The sequence below is a fragment of the Peromyscus eremicus genome, chromosome 13 (assembly GCF_949786415.1).
Source record: "Peromyscus eremicus chromosome 13, PerEre_H2_v1, whole genome shotgun sequence".
NCBI lineage: Eukaryota > Metazoa > Chordata > Mammalia > Rodentia > Cricetidae > Peromyscus > Peromyscus eremicus.
In genome coordinates this window covers 16,010,756-16,035,046 of record NC_081429.1, presented here as the reverse complement: position 1 = coordinate 16,035,046, position 24,291 = coordinate 16,010,756, and the positions used below count along the sequence as shown (strand labels likewise).

General features: G+C 36.4%; 1 protein-coding gene across 1 annotated transcript in view; it reads left to right on the top strand.

Moving 5' to 3' along the window:
- Positions 1 to 1,042: 1,042 nt before the first annotated feature.
- LOC131923627 (large ribosomal subunit protein uL23-like) overlaps positions 1,043 to 24,291 on the top strand; it is a 38,987-nt gene continuing 15,738 nt past the window's right edge. Inside the window, exons 1-2 of the mRNA XM_059278750.1 lie at positions 1,043 to 1,054; positions 4,154 to 4,231. Coding sequence (XP_059134733.1) covers positions 1,043 to 1,054; positions 4,154 to 4,231 — 90 coding nt within the window. The remainder of the gene's footprint in view (positions 1,055 to 4,153; positions 4,232 to 24,291) is intronic.

The window sequence follows — 24,291 nt, the reverse complement described above, 5'->3', positions numbered from 1 at the left end:
CCCTGAACGATGAATAGTGATTGGAAAGTGTAAGCCATATAAACATTTTCTTCCTGAGGTTTCTTTGTTCATGGTCTTTCAGCACAGCCGTGTAACCCTCACTTGGTCAATGAGTTACAGGTACTTCCAAACATCCAGTATATGGAACTAACTAGAAAAATCAGTACATTTCAGCAGTGAGTTCTAGTGATACAATTTATTAGCTGAATAAATCCACGTTCTGTGTTAACATTCCATAGTAATTCCTTAGAAATTTCTGCAGTCTTTTGTCAAGTTTGGTTCCTTTTCATGTACTTGAATTTATTTATCAGTTGTATGTTCTAAATAGTGTCTTAAACTGTGAAGTGCTCCCACACCAAAAATCCATTGAAATAAGTAAAAAAAAAAGAGAGAAAGAGAGAAGAAAAAAAGTAACACATGGATTCCAAGGATAAGACATTGCTAAGCATAATTATTTTTCTTATTTTATAATCAATATATTCACAAACTTAATTGATAAATTTTATTTACAATCAGGAAAGTATTTGTGATAACAATATTCAACTAAATACTGCTGGTATGATGTACACCTTCCTCTTGATACAGGTACATATAGATGTGTCTTAAATAACATATTTATATCACTTTTTCTCTCAACAGTTCAGCAACATTCCCTGGGCTTCAAAATAGCTTTGTTGGTAAAGTTCTTGCCCTGCAACCATGAAGAATTGATTCCAATTCCCAGAAGCACAAAACTGGTTGTAATGACATATGCCTGTAATCTTAGCACTGGTTATGTGGAGACAGGCAGATCCCTGGTGCTTGCAGGCTAGCTATATTAGCCTTCTTGGTGAGCTCTACTGAGAGATCCTATCTTTAAAATCAAGATAGATGACACTAAGGACTATGCTCCAGCTCCCCTACATTCAAGCATCTGTAGTTGACTGCACAAGTTCAAGCCTTCCAAAATTCTAGGAAAGGCAATGGTAGATGCTCTCCAGGATTAGTTGAGAAGCTGTGTAGCAGCTGATAACTTTGGGGAATAGAGACATCATTTCTCACGATGTGGCCACTGGTAAGAGTTCCATGTACCAATGGTTGATCATGCATTCATGTACAGATGGACAGCTCCAATGAGATTTATGAAGCTATTAAAAAAATGGAAATGGAATTGAGAAAGGGAAGTTGTAGGGTAAGTGAGAATAGATATCATGCTTCACTATATTCCATATGTAATCTAAAGAAGAATGAAAAATCATAATAAATTAGCAGTTGCCAAAGTATATCTGTATTGTAACCCCAAGAATAAATTTTACATGTCTTGGTCTACTGTTTTAGTAATTTGATGTAAAGTTGAGAACAACACTATGGTATTTGTACTACATTTGTCTTTCTGTAGTAGTACTCTTCTTGTTAACTCACTTTCTGGAAGTCCTGAAGATAGGGCATCGAGAACTCTTTAAAATTAAAAATTCTGAGTCTGGGTTACCTCACTCAGGATGATATTTTCTAGTTCTATACATTTGCCTGCAAACCTCATGATGTCATTATTTTTCTCTGCTGAGTAGTATTCCATTGTGTATATGTGCCACATTTTATTTATCCATTCTTTAGTTGAAGGGCATCTAGGTTGTTTCCAGGTTCTGGATATTACAAACAATGCTGATATGAACATAGCTGAGCAAGTGCCCTTGTGGTATGATTGAGCATTCCTTGGGTATATGCCCAAGAGTGGTATAGCTGGGTCTTAGGGGAGATTGATTCCCAGTTTTCTAAGATTTCCAAAGTGGTTGTACAAGCTTGCATTCCCACCAGCAGTGGAGGACAGTTCCCCTAGGTCCACATCTTGTCCAGCATAAGCTGTCTTCAGTGTTTTTGATCTTAGCCATTCTGACAGGTGTAAAGTGGTATCTCAGTGTTGTTTTGATTTGCATTTCCCTGATGATTAGGGATGTTGAACAATTCCTTAAATGTCTTTCAGTCATTTGAGCTTCCTCTGTTGAGAATTCTCTATTTAGTTCTATATCCCATTTCTTAATTGGACTGTTGGGCATATTGATGTCTAATTTCTTGAGTACTTTATATATTCTGGATATCAGTCCTCTGTCAGATGTGGGGTTGGTAAAGACATTTTCCCATTCTGTAGGCTGTCGCTTTGCCTTGTTGAACATATCCTTTGCTCTACAAAGGCTTCTCAGTTTCAGGAGGTCCCATTGATTGATTGTTGGAGGTTACCTAGAAAACAGGACCCCAAGAAAGACACAGGGATCACCCAATGACAGAGAAATGGATGAGATCTACATGAACAACCGGGACATGAGTGGGGGTAATGAAGGGCGAGGGTCAAGAGAAAGAGAGCTTAGGGGAGCGGGAGATCCCAGCTGGATCAAGAACAGAGAGGGAGAACAAGAAATAAGAGACCATAATAAATGAAGACCACATGAGAATAGGAAGAAGCAAAGTGCTAGAGAGGTCCACAAAAATCCACAAAGATACCTCCACAATAGACTACTGGTAATGGTCGAGAGACAGCCTGAACTGACCTACTCTGGTGATAGGATGGCCAAACACCCTAATTGTCGTGCTAGAAACCTCATCCAATGACTGAGGGAACTGGATGCAGAGATCCACGGCCAGGCCCCAGGTGGAGCTCCAGGAGTCCAGTTGGCAAGAAAGAGGAGGGTTTGTATGAGCGAGAATTGTTTTAACCAAGATTGGAAAAAGCACAGGGACAAATAGCCAAACGAATGGAAACACATGAACTATGAACCAATAGCTAAGGAGCCCCCAACTGGATCAGGCCTTCTGGATAAGTGAGGCCAGTTGATTAGCTTGATCTGTTTGGGAGGCATCCAGGCACTGGGACCAAGACCTCTCCTCAGTACGTGAGCTGCCTGTTTGGAGCCTGGGGCTTATACAGGGACACTTGGCTCAGGCTGGGAGGAGGGGACTGGACCTGCCTGGACTGAATCTACCAGGTTGAACTCAATCTTCAGGAGAGTCATTGCCCTAGAGGAGATTGGAATGGGGGGTGGGATGGGGGGGAGGCGGGGGCGGGTAACAGGGGAATCCGTGGCTGATATGTAAAATTAAATTAAATTATAAAATAAAATAAAAAAAAATACTCTACCAATTATGTGCTGCTCAGCTGCAGGCTTGCCTCAGTCCCAGTATTTTTAGAAGTCACGTTCCCCAAGAAATTACTGATTTCAGTATGTACATTAATGACGGTCAGTGGTTGTGACAAAGGACCTCTCAACCTAGGGACTGTGGTTCAAATATGTTTTTATGGTTTTGCCAATGCTTGAACTGCTTTCATAGCAGGAATTCACTTTCCTAGATGAAACATTTTTTTATGCAAGTGTATGCACTTTCCCATACTTATAAAATTGATCTTCTCATATGTTTCCATTAAGGTGATTCAGTGATATTACATTTCTGTATAACAAACTCCACTACCTCCTTGAATTACGCTCTGAATAAGTAGATGTAAAATTGCAGGAAATCTATGGAAATTTTATTCTGAATTTAAAAATACTTACGTACTAAGCATAGTAATTTCCCTGTACTTTTCTTACATGCAAACATGTTTGCCCCATTGTCTCTGATTTCTTTGCAGTCCACAGCCATGAGTGTTCTGACATGGCTCATGAACTATAATGATTAAATCATTTTTGATCATGTGATTTAATATATTATTAGAAAGACTAGTAAATTATGGAAATACTAATTAGTGAGTAATGTAGCAAGACACTAAATGTTTTCTTAAAAAAATCTAAGTGCCATTGAAGAATATCATATAGAGCAAAGGTATGAGATTCTAGAGGAGATAGCACAAACTTACAGTGCTGTTTCTAATAACTGATATTAACTAAGAACAAAATCAGTATTAAGTTCATCTTGTTGTAGTGTAGTATTTTAATAGATCTTTAAACATAACTTTATTTTTCAAAGATATTTCAAACTGGTAGGAGAGGTTTTTGTATTTCAAATCGAGTGTTATTGCCTTTTCTCTTCTCAGTCTTCATGAGTACCAAGAAAACTAAGTGTGCATACATGGTATGTCTTTGTACTCATTCATGTACAAAATGCAAAATGCCTATTTTCATGTCGTTTTTTGATCCCCAGATTATCAAAGATTGTATTAAATTTGCATTTATATTTTTTATTCTAGCTGTCCTTTGTTGCTGCTTTCATGGGTAATTGCTTCATTGTCATTGACTACTGCTCAGAACGCTGTCAGCTGAAGACCGTGAGAACATTTCATAACCAATTTTGTTAAATATTCCACGTGTCCTTGAAAGTTTGTCACCATTACGTTCACTTATTTTGCAGATGGAAGTTTAAATGCTTTCATTAACATATGTATACTTATTAGAAGTAATTGTACCCATTCTAATAAGATTTTCACGTGTAGACTTGATCTTACTTCAAAAAAGATTTTGCATATGTTGTGTCCACAAATTTTAGAATTGATGTTTATACTGTGGAGTCACCATAGTGTGATCAAGTATCTTTCCTTTAAGTAACACTGTCTTGCATTAGTGCAGCTAAACCAACTCCTTTTTCTTAATGTTTGCATCTTGGTGATATTGTTTAAAATGTCTTGACAAAGGTCAGAATTATAACGTAAATTTAACTTATATGTTACAACACCCATGATGAAAATAAAAAATCCCCTTGTTCTATGAAATAAAGAAGATCCACATAAATCAAAAGCACATTGTATTTTTGAATTGTCAGACTCTGTAAAAAGCATGACAGTATTTCCTATCCCAATAATGTATATTGTCAAAATGACTCGATTTAAAATTTTAACAATCTTTCCGTGAAGTCCTTATCAGATTACAGGCTTTACTTAGCCAAAGTCTCCAGAGCTTTCAAGAGAATCATTATGTAAGACAACAAAGCTGGAGAATTAGTACTAACTTATTAGATGAAAGAAAGCTAATGATCAGAGGAGCATGGCAAATGTATAATTTATTTCATCAAATAGAATTAGGTCAATATTATAGAAGTAAGTGTGTTATAATTTGACTAACATCAAATCTTAAAAATGGTCCTGTGAGATAGCTCAGCAGGTAAAGGAGCTCGCTGTCAAGGCTGGTGACCTGAGTTTAATACCTGGACCCCACATGGTGGAAAGAGAAAATTGACTTGCTCAGTGTGTCCTCTGTCTTCCACATATGTGGTCTCACACACACACACACACACACACACACACACACACTCACTCATTCACACAGGCACATACATGCACACACACACACATACACACACACACACAAAGTAAATTCAGTGATTTTAAAACATAAAAACATTGATACAACTTTTTAAAATTTTTTATAAAATTTGTCTTTAGTGATTACATAAAAATATTTAGGGCACTGGTTACATTCTTTAAATTTGCCTTCCATCAGTTTTGCAAGAATTTGGTACATTATTTTGTTTTTACTTTCTTTGACATTCTCCTTAGAAAATAAATTTGCATGGATTTAAGATACAAAATGTGAAATGTATGTTCTAACATGTACTCTAAAACAATATAGTAATGTTTCCTTATCAATGAAACTATTTAATTCACAAATTGGTTGGTAGATAAGGCCAAAATTGTATTTAGATGAATTTAGCATAACAACCATTGATAGTATTTTAGAATACTCTATAACATAGAAATACTAGTACAATTTATCAACCCAGGAATGTGTACTTCTCAGACACCTACAGTTTCCGAGGATGCATGAACTGGGCTTGAATGTAATTTGTTACATAGTAAGAGGTAGTTTTCTCATTGAGATAAGAGTGACCAACTAGGTTTACTTAGAAGAATCAGTAATCTGTACTATTGACTCTATTTGAAGGGAAACATTTACTTTAATATTACTCAATTATTATATGCATTTGTTCTTCCATTCTTACTATTTAAATATTTATTCATCAACAGAATACTTACTGTGAACCTTCTTTTAATTAATACATTGCATTCTGTAAAAGACAAATCAGATATAAACCATGCCTTTTGAAATAATTCCATGCTTACATGTGTAGTTAGTAAGACCATACTTATAATCAACAACAGTTGTATTCACATGTAGGTATATTAGAGTAAATGCCTGTGGCACTTTAATAGTTCTCTATATATGCTTGTGTATATATCTGTGTGTATGGATAAAAGTAGTAGAAAGTATAAATAAGTTAATTGAATTCACATAAAGATGGTATTTAGATGGTTTATATAAAACCATAAATTAGATATTATTTCAAATGATATCCTGGACAATTAATCACATATGCATATGACTAATGAAATATATTAAAATATGAAACATGTTGTGTAACACTATGTGTGTGAAGTTTATTGGTGTAATGAATTGAATTTGATACATAGACTCTAAAGTTGAATGGAATAAGTGGATATTTTCTTATTGTTACATTAAAAATAGTAACTATGTTTAACTTGATGGTCCTTCTTAGTGTGCACAAAGCACAAAATTTCTAGGATTATATGCTTATAATTATTATTTTATCAATCTGTCCCTCTGAGTGAATATTTTAACTTAATTTTGACCAAATTAAATGTCAGAAATAATATATTTCACATGTGACTACCTACTAAAATTGTAATGCTGATTGATTGCTATGATCTCCTATTTAAAGCATGAACAAGAACTATTAAACTCTCATTCCAGAAGGCAAATTTTTATTATTAACAGATGCAGTCGAGCTGGGGAGTCTCATACTGCCGTGAAACATGAGTCTTCCATCAAGACGCATTTATCCATTGCGTGTATATGGGGACTGAGAGGTGGGTCAGTCTGGATGCAGGCAGAGTTTTTCGACTCCTGCTGTCATCAGTTCCCTAAGTGATTCTGCTGCCCTGGTCCCCTGTGGCCTACTTATTGTTATATTTCTTCCTGTGTAAACACTCTTCCATCGGAGCAGATGAGCATTCTCTCCTCCTGCCTCCTTTGCTCTAATAAAATCTCCATTTTTCACAAGCAGAAGGACATTCGTTTTTCCCACCTCATTTTTCAAGCACCAAATGATGGCATTTCAAATTTTAAGTAAACAAAAAATCCAATTTTTCATAGTGACAGCAACTGCACTGATGTATTAACCTGAGACACTAGATGACTTATTCCTGATGGTATTTGAAGAAGCCCCTTGTACTTTTAAAACATGCCTACATGGTTGGTTTGGGCACAGAGCTAGTGCCCCTGATTATTTAAGTCATTAATAGGCCATATTTCATTATCAAGTGTATGTATCGCACTCTAAAAAAACAGGTACTGACTGCTAAAAATCTCCTCATTAGAGGCTCAAAGTGCAGATAATGCCCTATATTTATTTCTCAAACAAATCTCATGAGCTTGTAGATAGCCTAGTTGACTATTGAAATATTAGAAGCTGTCAAAATAATGACAAGTCGGAAACATTTATTGTTTTACAGCTAGAGTGAGCTGCAGTACAAGCTTGTCTAAACAGCCTCCAAGATGGGCACAACCTGTATTTTGTTTCATTTCTTTTTCTTCTAGTCTGGAAACCTTGAGAGAGAGAAATAAGTGTCAGAGCAATTGCCTTTTTACTTCTGTTCCCCTTTAAACACCATAGGTATGTTCTCTGTGAAGAAAGACCCACAGCCATCAGCACAATGCTGCACACCCATAGTCCACATGGCTTGTATGCCTCGGCAGTGATAAATGAAAAGGCCCATGGGAGGCAAGCGCTCACTTAGAAATGAGGTCTCTGTCTTTCAAGAATGATTTGCTGAGAACATACAGTTTAAGAAGACCTAAAGGTGACAACGATTGTCTGATTCCATATCTTCAAGTAGGGTATAGAGATACAGTTCAGTGTATCGATGTTGCATTAAGGAATGGAAGGAGAGAGAGAGAGAGAGAGAGAGAGAGAGAGAGAGAGAGAGAGAGAGAGAGAGAGAGAGAGAGAGAAGAGAGAGAGAAGAATTTCTTCCTGGAGTGCTTCAGTCCAAGAGTCAGCCTGAATTTGAATTCCCCAATTCTGTCCTTGTATCTTCCAACTATCTGAGGTTTGTTGCCTGTGACCCATCTGCGATCTCTCTGTTCTGTGTGTTTGATCTATGTCTTTTTCTGTTGCCAGTCTGTGTTGCCTGGCTGTACCTAACAAAGGGCTTTACTCTGTATTTACTGAACAACACAGAAAGCATAGTATGGGGAAAAGAAAGAGGAATTCTTTTCTACAGAAACCTTTAAAAGAGTTTTACAATGGAAGAAGTTACTTTACTGACTCAGAATACAAGTCAAACAACACAGAAGTTATCAACCTATATCCATGTGTGGTTTGCAAACAGTATTGGTGGGAATTTGTTTTGTTTAAGGTACTTTCAACTAGTTGATTGCTTTTAGAAAATAATTACCACAACATACACAAACATATTTTTTTCTGCATTGGGTCCTGAAGGAGCATATAGTTTAAGGTTAAAGGTACGTGTTTAATTTAAGTTGCAAAAGCTGATTACTTGGGAAATCCAAGGCATATTAAGTTTGGTTGCAGTGTTTCCTTAAAGCAAAGTTAAGAAGCTCTAAGTGACTGAGTATACAGTAGAAGAGCAGATTGAGTAGGCAGTCTTAAAGGACCTCAAAACATATTTTGGCTTGGTTGTGAAGTCTGGCAAATGTTCAGTCTCTGAAGGAAGAGCTACTTTCACAAGAAGATACACCACATTTAATTAATTAAGATTAGAATACATAATGAGACGTTCTAGCAGGGAGTGCAGGGCAGAAGACTCAAAAATCCAAATATTATTTTTATACTGATGTGAAATTGACAATGAATGAGTATATTTAACTTGCAAATTACCGTACTGTAATGTATTTAAACCCTGATAGCTCTTCACTACAAGGATGATGCTGAAGATACTCAATACCCCTAGAAGTTTCCTCAAGCCTCTGCTCAAGTATTCCCAGAGGTGTCGTCATTCTTCTTCAGTCTCAAACTGATCAAATTCTGCTACTAGACAGTACATGCAAAATGATATATACATTTATTACATCAAAATATAAAATAAATACCTAATTATATATGTACACACATATTTATGCACACACATATAACGTGAGAAAATTCCTAGCTTACTCAGTCAATAATTCTTCATGCTGTTTTATGTATTATGTGAGGTCCTATGCAAGATATGGACATATCACAATTTAGTTGTTCATTATCCTATTAACAATTATCAAATAGTTAGGTAGTATTAAAATTTACCTGAAACATAAATAGTTAATACTAACATTTTTTTTGTATGTCATTCAAACAAGTCATATCTTTTTAATATTATTTGAATATTAGGAGTGAAATGTTTAGAACATGTACAAGATGAACTCTGTACTCCAAGAAGTTACTTTATTGTCTTTTATAACACATTTGTATCCACCATCAGAATGTAACAAAATATAATATTTGAAGGGGTTTCTTATGAAAGCTCTCTCTCTCTCTCACTCTCTCTCTTTTTCCTAATAGATTTTCCCTGCACTTAGCTAGCTTCTAATCATAAGTAACAGATCATTTTCTAAAATGGTATTTATTGACTTAAAATTTCTCTAAATGCTATTTTGGTAGCACCTCAATAAATATATATTGCATTTTTATACCATAAAGTCAATGTATCCTTTTTTCATTTTATATCTGGCCCATATGGGTATTATATAAGTCTTATTCTGTTTCAAAGTAAAACACGTTCCAGAGATTTGTTTCTGATTTTTCCTTTAAGAAAATTTTGTCAGCTAACTTATTTTGTAGGACTGCAACACTTTCAAGTTTCTTGAAGCTTACTGTTCAGAATGTGAGTTGTCTTTGAACGTGCTCCATGTTACTTGACTGAAAGTGTACTCAGCTGCTGAACAGAGGGTTTTGTAGATGTAAATCAGTTCTTAATTTGAATTTTTCCTATTCTTGATGACTTCTTTTAATTGTTTCAAAAATTGGTTTTCAATGATCCAGATATAATCATGGATTTCCTTACTACTCCTGTAGTTTAATCAGTTTTTGTTTCATGTTTTGAAGTTTTATTGTTATATGCAGAATATTTCTGCTGAAAAAATATTTTTATCACTTTTTTTTAAATGTTTTCTTGTTGACATAATACCACTGTATTCTTCCTTGCTTTTCTATTTCTGGTTGTTTGTATTATTTTCATCCTTTTAGCTAGTGGATTTATATTTAAGGTGATTCTAGTTAGCAACACATACTTGAATTTTGCCTTTTCATCTGGTATAATATATTCTGTCTTTTTTTTTTCTTTTTCCAGGCTTCATCCATTCTGCAAAGAGCATGACAATTTCTCTTAAAAACAGCTGTGTAACTTCCATACAGCCTAGTGATTGTTCTTTGATATTCATCATGAGAGTTCTACATTTCTGCTCCCATGCAACACTTCACTCATTTTTCAAGACTTTATTAATCATTGTTGCAATAAATCTACCCAAACAATAAGATGTTCCTATTTATTCCTCTACACTTTTTTCCCACTTTATGCTTTATATATATATATATATATATATATATATATATATATATATATATAAAATTTGGGTGTTTTTGATACCGTAATTAATTGTTTTATAGATTACTACATAAAACAATTTGTGAGGTTATTTTACTTCGTGGTTTTTGTGTATTTATATCCATAATTAACATCTTCCGCTTTAACACCCTGATCTTACACTATGTTGTGTATAGTATACAAATTTTATGAGAAGATAATTAAGCTTCTACTGTTTTTCAGGAAATGTTCTCATTTATTTTACTGATTCAGGAAGCAAATTCATAGTATTGTTTCACTTTAAACTACTGGCTATACGATATAATGTAATATGAAAGTTTGTGAATATTCAGTTCATTTGAAGAGCTTTTAGTATATCATGCCAGTGGACCATTGAGTACAATGGGTCAAGTTTATGCATATATTCAAATATCCATTTTTTTTTTGAATAATAACATTTATGTATTCCAGGCATGACTAATCATTTATTTTAATATGTAAATGGAACTTAACATTACAAGAGAAGGTAAGAATAATGAAGGGAAACTGTATAACTATAACCTAATTTAACAAGATCATAGCAAGTATTTTTATTTTATTTTATTTACTTTTGTTGTGTTTTTGCTTTTCCAACATATTTTCATTGATTATTCGGAAATTTATCATGCATGCTGATCAGTCTTGCTTCCCATTTGTCCCAGGTCTACCTTCTCACCTTTGTGCCCTACCCCCCACTTTCCACTCCCCGCCCCTCAAATACATTAAGTTCAATTTGTATTGTGCATATATTCATCGAAGCATGGTCAAACTCTCAGTAGGCATCTCCTTAAAAATAAGTGAGTCCTTTCCCTTCCCCCAACCAGAAGCCAACAACTGCAAAGAGCTGTCCTTCAGCTTCTTTATCACAATTTTTAAGAACTCTCCTCAATGGCTTCTTGTCTGGACTGTTTCTTTCTTTTCTCTTGGGATGGGGGAGGTTATTGCAGAATCCTTGACTGTCTCTCAGTCTCAACTACGAGTCTGGAGTCATCAATACCACTGCAATAGATGTTTCCTTGCCCACAACAGCCAGTGGCAGCGTGGATCACGGGCATCCAAATGGGTTCCCAAAGCTGTACAAAACCATGGACATCAACACTGTCTTAGGCCCTGGACTTATTTTAACAGAAAAATAAGATAACATGCTCAACAGTTGTGGATTCGATTCTCTCAATGGTTTTGGATTCACCTGCCTTTCCACCTGCCAGCATGTTCCTTTAGACTTTCCTGATCTACAAAATTGCTGTAAATGCACACTGTCAGGAGTGTCTAGAACTAGTTTGAAGCAAGCGAGTACAAGGTGAAAATGAGGAAGGCTGCACCTTGGGCTCCTGCAAATGGAAGGGCAGCAACATTAAGTGGACGCATACTTAAATTTGGGTCGTGGACCTAACACTTTCCTATTTTGCCTTCCCTTTCAAGTCATTTTCACCAATTCTTAGATTCACATGTATTGGTAGGATGGAACACTGAGAGAGCGTGTGTACCACTCACGCTAGATTTTCAAACAGTGCCACCTTACACATTATAATATAAACCCAGAAAAACTATTGCTATGGACCAAGCACACTTTTCAGATTTTACAAATGCTCATATACTCTGTGCATTTAGTTTCATTGGAAGCCTGAGTTACTGTGATGGTTGCTGGTCAGAACCTACCAATGGCTTCTCTCTTCCCACTAATCTGTGACAATAATTTTGTTATTTCAAAAATGTTACACTAACAGCAAAATAAAAAGAAAGCTGAGATTGCTTATTTGACCTGGAAAATTTTCTTAAGGCCCATCCATCCAAATTGTTACTTATATGAACTCTTTGTCTATTTTCATTACTGCTAAATAACAAACAGAATAGACATGCTGCAGGTTATTAGCTCTTTATCATTAAAGAATATCTGGATCATTGTTGATGTTATTCTTTTACAGGATATTTATTTCAGCATAAATGGTACTGTCCTAACAGTCAAATGTTATGTGGGAGCAGAAATTTTGATCTTTTATCATAAATGTCAAAGCACAATTGCTAGGTCATATAGGAAACACCAATATTTTTAATCAGAAACTTCCATACCCTTTGCAGGATAACTAGAACTTTCCCATTGACCAGAAATGTGAAATTGATGCTCTTACTCTGAATCCTAACCAGACCTGGTTCTAATATGTATTTGTCTGAAAACCTGTGACATTCACTGTCTGTGAAAAGTCTTTTGTTTCTTTTATCCATCATCTATTTGCATTTTGCTTGGGTTATTTTCCACCTTTCTTTTTGTCCTGATGTGATTTACAGATTATTTCTGTAGTCAATATAAATCTTATATTAAATGTCTTATAGCAAATATTTCTTCTCTGTCTCCTATATATCTCTATTTACATATGTTATGTACTTTATAAATAAATATATATATAATTTTTATTATACACATACAATATATAGTATAATTTTAAAACTTTGATGATTTAAAATTGTTCAGCAGTGGTTAAGGTGTAAGACATAAGCAATGTTCATCTAGACTTGAGTCTCAAAATGTCTCTCACATTTTCCCTAAATGTCTTATTGCTTCTTATCCTCAATCCATTATGTATTTTTATAAAACATTGGGAATTATTTGAACTCTATTTGTTCAAACACTTCTATTTCACCTCACTCTCTTTTCCATTTGAAATCCCTGGTTGTATGTATTTATATGACTCCACCATGTTCCTCTTACATATTAAATTATCTTTCCTCTGAAGCTCACATTTATTTACCCTGCCACACCTTCAAGGTCCTTCTGTCATGTCTAATCTGCCATTAATTATAGTAAATATATGCTTCAACATAAACTCTGTGTCTTTAGCGTGTATAAGTTAAAGGGTATAGTCCTTTCTCTATTTTACTTATGGCTACATAAATGTTCCTAAATATGGAATGTAATTATGATAACTTTATGTCTTCACTTTTTAACTCTAGCTTCTGTACTAATTCTGGCTCCATTAGAATTGATTAATGTTTCTTCTCAAAGGAAGTCATATTTTCTTTTTCTTCATCTGCCTATTAATATGTTATGACTGTGAGCATTCTCAATTTCACTTTGCTGGACCCCATATATCCTTGTAATTCTACAAAAATCATTGAGGTTTTTTTAAGAAAAATAATTGTTAGTAGGGATCTCTTTGAAGTTTTTTGGACTTGCTTTTAAGGTCCAATGGAGTCAGAATATAATTTATTTACTTTTCCATTCCCAAATGCTTCAGATGGACATACACTGAATAACGACTGTGTGCTGCACTTTTCTTGGTAGTGATGAAATGCTAACACATGGCTGAGTAGGAAAAGTCACAAATGCCAATAGCTGCTATTCAGTCATTATGGGTATGCATTTGTCTCTTGCAGCATCTATGGTATCATTCTAACGACCTTAATGATGCTTCTTCATGAAAAACACGAGCTAGCCTCGACTGACACCCATTTGGAAAAACAACAGTAGGAGGATAGTAGACAGGTAGAGGTCTGTACCTGGACCTCAGCTCCTTCAGCATCTCTGAAGCATATGTCACTTTCTGTGTCTGTTGAATAATGATATAAATCCATTTAGCAAATCTTCCAGAGAGATGATGAACTTAGATTTTTTTTCTAAATTTTATTTTTATTATTTTCAATTGTTATTGATGCAGACAGAAAGTTCCATTCATGAGTGAGAAACTGAGATAATGAACATTTAATGTCAGTTGGGTTGGGTGAGAGATGCCCATACATCTGTTAAACACTAACTCTATGTGTTTCTGTTAGCAGAGTTCAGGGTGATGTCTGCATTTTTCTGCCATCTGTAGGTATGTTCCAATCATCTTTGGACTTTGATAATAAAAAATGCTGAAGAAGGATTATGTCCCACCCCGATTTGTTTTTTTGTCTTGAACTGAGGCATAGATCTTTGCTTGCAATAAAATTAGTATGAATGATGCCCCTGAAGTAAAGACTTCACCAACTATTCTGCATCATCAGTTTGATACCTTCCCCCAATTCTCTCTCTCTCTGTATCTATAGATCATCTATCTCCATCTGTCTCTGTCTCTGTCTAGTACTCCCCACCAATCCTTTCTAATTCAGAAACAAAGACTTGGTTTGTTTTTTGTTTGTTTGTTTGTTTTGTTTTAGAAACAAGAGTACAAGAAACTAGAGCTGAGCTCTCCTTTCCTCCCCAAACTGAGCACAGATAGATAGAGGAGTCTGTACTCCCAAATCCTATAAGGGAGGTGTGAAGAAACCAGACAAACCTACAAATACGATGACATTAGTTATGTTATTCAGATAGGCAGCAAAGTCTTCTCAGAGGCAGAAGGTACCATGTATCTTCAAAAACTTACTGTTAACAATTTAAAAACAGGTCATCATCTGGGTGTGGTGGTACAAAGGCAGAGGTGGGCAGATCTCTGATTTTGAGGTCAGCCTGTTATGCAAAATGGGTTCTAGGACAGCCAGAGCTACACAGAGAAACCCTGTCATGTAAAACCAAAACAAACAAACAAACATATAAATAAATAAACTGTCAACAAAAAAGTCATTAAAAATTATTGGTTTCTCTTGCTCAAAATATGATCAGAAATGCAAGGAACCCTGAGAGACCATTACAAATAAAGTAAATGAAACAAACACAGGATAATGAACAACAGAACTAAACTGTTCCAAAAGTTTGCCCCAGAGACACTACGAACATCACAAAATGAAATAAATCCAATATTTAAAACCAAGAAGTAGTGTAATTTTCAGGTTATGTTGTTAAGGGATATGCCAGTTTAAGTGCAAAAATTTTACTAAGGATTTAAGTAAAGATAAATAGTAAGAATGCATTTATTAGATAATAGCTACCAATCAACTATCAGCAAGGACTTACACATCTTTAATATAATTATGATATTGAAAAGGACTTAGAATTAAAATATCTTAATATTAATTAGAATAACAGATGATATTCAGGCTAAAACACTGCATTTTGATTGCATAAAACCTTATCAAGTATATATGTAAAATGGCCACAAGCCACAGAACTCCAAGGTTAAAAGATACTTCATTGAACTACATCTGTTATAACAATTTATCAGCAACTATGTGGCTTATTAAATAGGATTTACTTCACTACACTTCCACAGAGCAGATGTCAAGGTACTAGGAGACCCTCTTTCCCTCCACAAGTTCTCCAAGAGTCCCCCCTTCCCTTGCACAGTGTCTGGACAGTCTTTGGATGTATCTATAGTACTTGTCTCTACCTTTGATTTAAATGGTCTCTTGTTTTCTTTGGTTCATAATCTGCCCTCTTTCATAAAAAGATACTTATTATCATATCTAGGAACCATTTAGATAATTCCAGAATTTTCCTATCTTAAATGTTTATCACATCTGCAAAGACCCTTTTCCCATTGTAGGTGACGTTTACAGGTTTAAGGCTTAGGGCCTGACATTTCTGAAAACTGTTATCTAATCTAGTTCACTTTGGTGTTAATTAATACCAAATAAAGGGAACCAAACTTTATCTACAATGTCTCAGCACACAAACAAACACACACACTCACACACACACACACACACACATATACACACACATACAACACACACACTCACACACACACACATATACACACACATACAACACACACACACATATACATATACACACACACACACACACACACACACACACACACACACACGCACACACCACAACAGTTCCTCTGTATTACTTGACACTGGCTTTCATGCCTGTGGGCATTTTCCAGGTCTTTCCCAATTGTAAAAATTCCTAGGCTTTGTTCTTCTCCACTCATACAATGTAAGTCTGTGACTGAATATTACTAAGATATTTCTCCAGAGAAACTGAAACAGAAATGACAGGAGAACACATTTCCTTTTATCTTCAAGGAAAGCCAAGCTCTTAACTGATTATTTTACAGTAACACCAACGACTCATGTGTAAGTTTACATGGACATTCAGCAATATTTCAGTTCACTTTTAAACATGAAGATGCACACCATTTGTAACAAACTTCCCATTCTGAGGCAGGAAGCTGCTAAAGTTGACGGGTTGTGCATGAGTGGGGACAGAGCTGTATGCAAACTCTACCCTCTTTTCATAACAATTATGTTATAAACTAAAAGCCTTAAAAAGTAGTACAGTACTTTAATTTGAAAAAATGAATTTGTAGCCAATAATGGATTGTCCTTTGAGTAAAACTTGATAAAAGATTATTGTCTGAGGGAAGAAAGGTCAGAAGAAGTCGACAATTCAGAAACCGTAATTAATACGGATTTTTAAGAAAGAGCTTACGACAGAATAGATGTATTCTAATGAAAAGCATAACTAGAAAGCAATTAGGAATCTCATGAATATTAAAAACAACATATGTATACTCGATAAAAATCTCATTTTGTAAGATAGCACAGAACGCAATTTTTGTGACCTAGACAATGACTACAAAACAAGCAATCCAGTAAAGCGTGGCTTGTCTGTAGGATGTTACCAGGTAAGAGATTAGGAGAACAGACATGGTCAAAGAAATAGTCAAAGAGGAAATGTTCCCATAAAGGATGTGGTAATGCTGGAATAGGGGCATCTCCAAAGTGCTTCAAAAGCAGTAGAATTTTGTTTTGTTTTTTAATCCTAATTGTCTTATTGATGAAGAAAGAAATCAAGGGTTTAAAACTGAGATTAACTCAAGTCCAAAGAGGAATCTTTGAAATTAGGTCTAAAGGTTTCTGAATGACTATTTTATTTTTTGAAGTATGTTTTGTCCCTTAACCTTGGCCCAACAAACTCTTGGAAGAAAATAACTCCTAATACCCATGATGTAAATGCTAAAGTACCAATCCCTCTTAACCCACTAGGTTGACCATGTTCTCTATCCAATTAGGTAGACCACGTTCTCTGTCCCATTAGGTAAACCTCATTCTCTGAGAAATGAAACAAACCCATAGTCACTTGAACAGAATGATGGAGTCGCTGGGAGACACCTGAGGCAGAAGAAGCTTCTTTGGTACCCTGTGGAGAGGGTGCTGCCTATCCACAGAAATTAACTCCACTTTCAGTATACTACCACACAGTCCCAGGCAAACCTGAGTGTTCCTTTGGAACTTCCCTCTTGTTCTTGCACATTTTGAGAAAACCCATTTCTCTCTCTCTCTCCAAACACTGCCATCTCTGAGAATCTCCAGCAAAGAAAAGGCACCTAAATGCCCAGTTCCTCATTCTTGGAAGCTGCAGCAGCTCCTTCCCTGAAGTTGCCAGCAGCCCAAGTCCCTGCCTAAAATGTTCAGTTTTTGACCATACTTGGGCACAAACCCAGCTTGTGGCAGACACATTATCACCCCTCACCCACAGGCTATACAATCTTTAGTTTGGGCTAGTGATTTCTCGGGCTTGGTCCCTAGGACTAAAGAATTCACCCAGGAGTTGCTTTGCTCAAGTAAACTTGTTCTTTTACTTTTTCAATTCAGCCTGATCTGGCTTACTGTGAAAGTGGAGAAACTGTTATTGGGCTACAAAAAACCTACTACTAGGTTTCTCCTAAGATCTTTCAAAGCCCTTTAGTTCCTGGGAGGCTCATCATCTCTGGATTGTTCTGAGATTGTTCATGAGAATAGCTGTATATTTACTGACAGGAAATTAATAGGCATTTACAAAATTGGGCATTTTCGTTTGAAGGCTAAGTTTTACATTTCTTCTATTAAAGGGGGAGAGCAGAAACTAGTTAATGATGTTGTTAATCCCACTGATCAAGACTAAGACCACCACACAGTTTAAAGTCAAATTTGAAGCAAGTTTTAGTTAACACTCACCATGTCCATCTCTGGTTTCCCAGAAAAATGGCCCCAAATCACATTTTGCAGAGTCTTAAAAAGGCAAAACCCATAATTCACCACATTTCCCATGAGATCCAATCAGGGGCAAGCATACATCTTGATTTACCTCCTGCCTACATCCAACCAGGGAGAAGAGTACATCCTGACATGTATCCTGCCCACATACCTCCTGTCCACATGTGATCAAGAACATCCAGTGCAGATGAGTCACACAAACTTGTTTAGGTGAATGAAAGCATGTGGTTTGTTATCTCCCATAAATAATAGCTTCCAGCATTATTCAGGAACTATCTGTCCTTGAGCAAAGGGCTTACAGTTCAGAAGCATTTTTGTTTCATGGATCTCTTAGGTGTAGTGGGTAGCCATTCCAGCTTTGACCTGGAAGCTCCAACCCCTACTGAGGCTTCAGTAACGGTCACGCCTACAAGACGGGCCTGAGAGAGGACACTGAAGACCTGGGTTCCAGATGTGCGGGCTCTCTTGGTTCCTGAAGACCCGGGTTCCAGATATGCGGGCTCTCTTGGTGCCTGAAGACCCGGGTTCCAGATGTGCAGGCTCTCTTGGTTCCTGGACCCTGGACGCTGGAGGTAGATCAAGCAGAGTTCTCCAGGGAACACCACCGGACCTCGCCATGCCTTTCCCAGACTCTGTAAACTATCCATTCACTTGTAAGTTACCCCACAAAATAAACCTCCCTTTTAACTACGTGGAGTGGCCTTAATAATTTCACCAACACTTAGGCATAGTAATTAAAACTTAAAATGTTACTCTGGCTCTCACACACTAAAAAAAAAAAAAAAAAAATTGCAGGATGGTTATTAGAATTCCAATTTCAAGGAATGTTCTCTAAAAAAAAAACATAGAGATAAAAGAAAAAAATTCTAAATTTTGTGGATAGGAATATTTTTAAAGTCACCAAGTAATTAACAAGTTTGTGCAATTAATATATGGTGTTAATTAGCAAATACCAACTATTTTTAATGAGTTACTCTGATGAGTAAATATAATAGGATGTTGGTTCATTTATTTTGACAAATTTGTACCAGTCTTGATGAGTTAAGAGTCATTGGGCCAAAGATTGTATATTGCTGAGTTTTTAAAAACTTCATAAGATTAAAAGTCACAAACAGTGCTGTGCCTCTTTTAAACCTCCAAAACTGAGTTTAGTGATCAATGATTTGCTGTTAGAAGAAGATGAAATTAAAAGAGATAGGGGTTCTAATAAGTGCCAGATCACTCATGGGATTATATGGCAGAGTCCAGCCCCAGAGGGTTCAGGTCCCAAAGAAAAGTGTGGCTTCAGCTAAGGAAGGACAGGACACCATCTGAGGGTTAATCAGGATGGCTGTCTGTATACTGAACAGAGGATACACCTTTGATACTCTATAATTGCACAAAAGATTTAATGGGAGGAAGGGGGCTTGTGAGCCGGGATTGAGAACCATGACAAGTTAATAGATACCACAGTCATATGTTAATGTAAGGGCCATAAGTTCCTCTTTCCAAAGATAAGGAGAATGACTCCCTTTGTAGCAAGCAGGCACTTTCTTCAAGCCCCCGAGGAAATGGAGGCTTTTGTTTAAATGCCGGACCTTGGGAAAATGACTTTCTTGTGGGACCAGAGGACCCTCCATGATAGAATTTTGCAGTTTTTGGTATGACTTGGTTTATACAATTAGCTAAAGCTTAACGTGAATAAAGACAAGACTGGAAAAATATTGCTGTGAACCTGAGACCTTAGGAATTTTATATACCTTATTTATTGAGCATATGTTACTTATCTAAAGCAGCTTGGTGTTAACTTGTGTGGGAGTAGGAAGAGTTAACATGTTATATGGTTTCATGGTGTTGGAGACTTTTTTCCAAAGAATTATTTTGTTTAAAGAGGCTGCCATTGTATACATCCTCATCTTCCACTGAAGTCTACACAGAATTTCCCAAAGGAAAATGCATAAGGGAACTGCCATAATACGTAATGAGAATCCTTAAAAATGAAAGTAGAAGGGTGCTGGAGAATTAAGTCCACCAAGCTGAAATGATGAAACTTTGTCAAGCAGCAAAGGTTACCAAGTGCTCCATGCTCCATGCTACTTATATTTCAATAAGGTCTTTATTTAACTAATACTACACTTTTACTTTGAAACTGAAAATGAAGCACCATATTAACAAACATTTTTAATTCTAAAGTAGGGATAGCAAAGAGGTCAGTGAGCAACTCTTCCTGTAGAAAGCAACAAAGATGAACAATTAGTGAAAAGATACTTGGAACAGGTATAAGAACTTAAAATTAATATTATAGGTACAATTTTTTGTCCAAATACTAAATAGTTGATTATGCTGTTGTTTGCTGGCTAAATTCTGAAAACTTTTTATTGTGATTTCATAATTCTTGATATTTTATAAAAGCAGGAATGAATGTGAGAAAGCAGCATAAATCTCCCATTTTATAAATAATAAAACAAAGAAGTTCCAGGAATGGTAAGAGGTATCATTGACAAAAGGCACTTGAAGGCAAACCGGAAGGTATGAGTTTGGTTCCTCAGGCCCATGTGGGAGAAGTTGAGAAGGTACTTCCTTAAGTTGTCCTCTAAAATCCCATGGTTCACCATGGCAGAAAAGCTCCCCACCCTTAAAAAAAGTAAATTTAATAAAAAAAAATTTTAAGTGAGTTCTAGTGCTTCAAAAGCTCACTTTCCCAAGTCAATCCTCAGCTCTATGTAGTACCTCATGCAAAGAATCCGAGTACACAGAAGGCTCAGGCCGGAGGATTTCCATGAGGTCAGGGCTACTCTAGGCAACAGGATACCAAGTGAGCTCAGGTCTCAAAACACCACCCTCTGATATAGAGGCCCTAGGATTCAAGGAAGTGTGTGGGAAGAAGAAGTACAAAGCAGGGCGGTAGAGACACATTTTACTAAATGTGTATCTATATAACTGACATATGGAGAATGTTAGAAATCTCCACTCCTGACCCACTCCTCCCATTCCAGACCCCGACCAAAGAAAGCCTGCCAAGCAGCAGCTCCTCCCCTGGAGCTGTCAAAGACCACCTAGAGGATATTTAAGGCCCTTCCTTGGGAGCAGCCTCATGGTTTCCTCTTTTCCCTGAGATCACCTGGAAATGTTTTACTCAGATTAAAATCTGAACTTTAATCTGGCTTGATTTGGCTTATTGCATCCCTGGAGCTACCCATTACTGGGGGATTTCATGATAGAAAATTAAAAATTTAAAAGAATAGCCATATATGATGGTGCCTGTCTACAATCCAAGCTACTTGGAGGCTTAGAAAGATTAATATGACTAACAAGACACTGAATCAAATAATTAAATGAATAAGTAGCTAAATAATTCAAATGACATATACCTGATTTTCAAGTATGAAAGCAAGATTTTTACATTTGTTACCACTTGCTTTTCAACAATCTTATAAGTGCCAAATATGAATTGCATAGTACATCTTTGAGATTTAATCGCTTTGCATGCTTTCCACAAAATAAATGCTTTTATGTTCGGCTTTTTGAAAAAAAAATCAAAACAAAATCTGTCAGCCCAAAACACACCTGTAGCTAGAGTTTTCCTGCCTGGCCCACAGTCAGGACAAATCTCTCTCACCTGCCAGTCCCACAGCCGCTCAGACCCAACCAAGTAAACACAGAGACTTATATTGCTTACAAACTGTATGGCCGTGGCAGGCTTCTTCCTAACTGTTCTTATAGCTTAAATTAATCCATTTCTATTATCTATACCTTGTCACGTGGCTCGTGGCTTACCGGCATCTTCACATGCTGTTTGTCATCGCGGTGGCTGGCAGTGTCTCTGACTCAGCCTTCCACTTCCCAGCTTTATTCTCCTCCTGGTTCCGCCTATGCTTCCTGCCTGGCCACTGGCCAATCAGTGATTTATTTATTAACCAATTAGCAACACACTTGACATACAGAACATCCCACAGCACTCACCTAGCTCCAGAGGGAAGAGTTTGCCTGGGGCAGGTATTTGAGACCATGGTCCATCCGTGAACAAGGGCCCAGGATTTCTAGAGTGGCATGCAATGTACTGAAATGGTTATATGAATTTTTGTAGTCACAAAAACAAAAGACAACAATAAACCAATCAGCTTACCAAAGATGTTGGTGAGGACTTTGGGTAGTCAAAATGTACCCACTTTTAACTTTCAGGCTAGTGTACGTTAGTGTTCTGTTCATGACTTCCCAAGCTATGCCTTCCAGAGGTTCCCCCTCATAGTCACAAGCATATTAACGAAGATGCAGAAGCTGCTGATAGATAACTCAAACTAATCTTCTGGATTTGTAACATGCAAATTTATAATCAAGAAGTTCTAATCAACCAGTCATTAGAATCTTGGACACAAATATGACCACCCCCCCAAGGAACTTGAATGTAAACACACACACACACACACACACACACACACACACACACAACTAATCCACTTTTTTTTTTGAGCATTACTAAAGTAAATGGTCAAGACAGTAGGGTAGAGAAAGTAATGTATTATGAGCCTCGGCATGAGGAGTCTCACTCAATATGGGGCTAAATATGACTCCTTTTCAAAGGAGTCATTATATAGGCCCAAGAAAGGAATTACATCTTTTCACAGTTGCCACTCAAGTATTTGGCAACAGATTGTATAGGAGTGTTACAGATCTCTTTTAATCTATCCTACTATATCCCCTGTTAATTAGACTGACAAAAGACAGATTAACAAAAAATCAGTTCATTGACATGCCTGACATCTATAGGTGGGAAAAATTCAGAGTGCCTCAAAGGAATGGTTAAACATGGGCTGATACAGCACTTTTTTTTTTTAAAGTATACATTTGTAGAACCAAGAAAAAGTGAAAAAAGATTTTAACTTCTGAGAATAGTTGTCAAATCTTTCCTTCATATATGAGGAATTAATAGAGGGAGTACAGTTTTGCTAATCTGCTTCTCAGCTCATCATCCATCCTCCTTTCGGTCATATTGTAGCAAGGTTGCAAGAAAGAAGCTACTCTAAAAGACACTTGTGTCCTACCCTTTGGGTTTCAGACAACTGAAAAGGCAGATCACAAGAAATTTGCAGTCTTCTGGACAACTCACGCAAGGAGAAGAAAGAGGTTAAACTTGGACCAGCAAGAGGCAGAATTTGTCTTTGAAAAGCTTTGCTAGTTCTCAGATCATCTTTCAGAACAGACTGGAACTCAGGTAATGATGCATCAGTAACAGTCAGGGTTGCACCTTTACCTGGACTGCTTAGCCATACATACTGTACCACTCTATCTCAACCTCATACCACATCTAAAAAGGTAGCTTTGGGCATGGAGTTGTGCCCCTGGATCTCCTTTATATCTTTCCCAATGTGGCCAAAAATGTGACTAAATCTATTTTTCTGTGTTTTGTTCTTAGTTTCTCTTTTAATTGGCCCTCAAAGGGCTGGTAGTCCAGCCTGGCTTATTAGGACTACTAGAACACATGCTCCAACCCTGATAACTGAATAACTCCTTTAAAAGAGGAATTATAATAGTCTGCATGTCTCAGAGGTTTTTACTTTAGTCTGATAAGTTCCATGTGAATGTGTCATCTATTGGATCACAAACATTTTCAGCTGAAAATTACCCTTCTGCTTAAGTAGCATATATGGGTCATATGACTTAGTGTCTGAGAAATAGAAATGAATGGGTGTGCCATGAAACTTAAAAATGGCTCCAGTAGAGCTTGAAGAATCATAGGGGCAAGTATCTATCTCAATAATGTCAGTTTAACATGCTGGAAACACGGTGCATGATTAACATTGTAATCAATTCTAGTCTTCCTTAAAGAACTTTTCTCCATATCCTGTAGATGTAATTCTGAATGGTCTTATTAAATAAGAAACACAGAGCCAAATAAAGAGTTAAAAGCCCAAGAAGTCAGAGCACTAGCG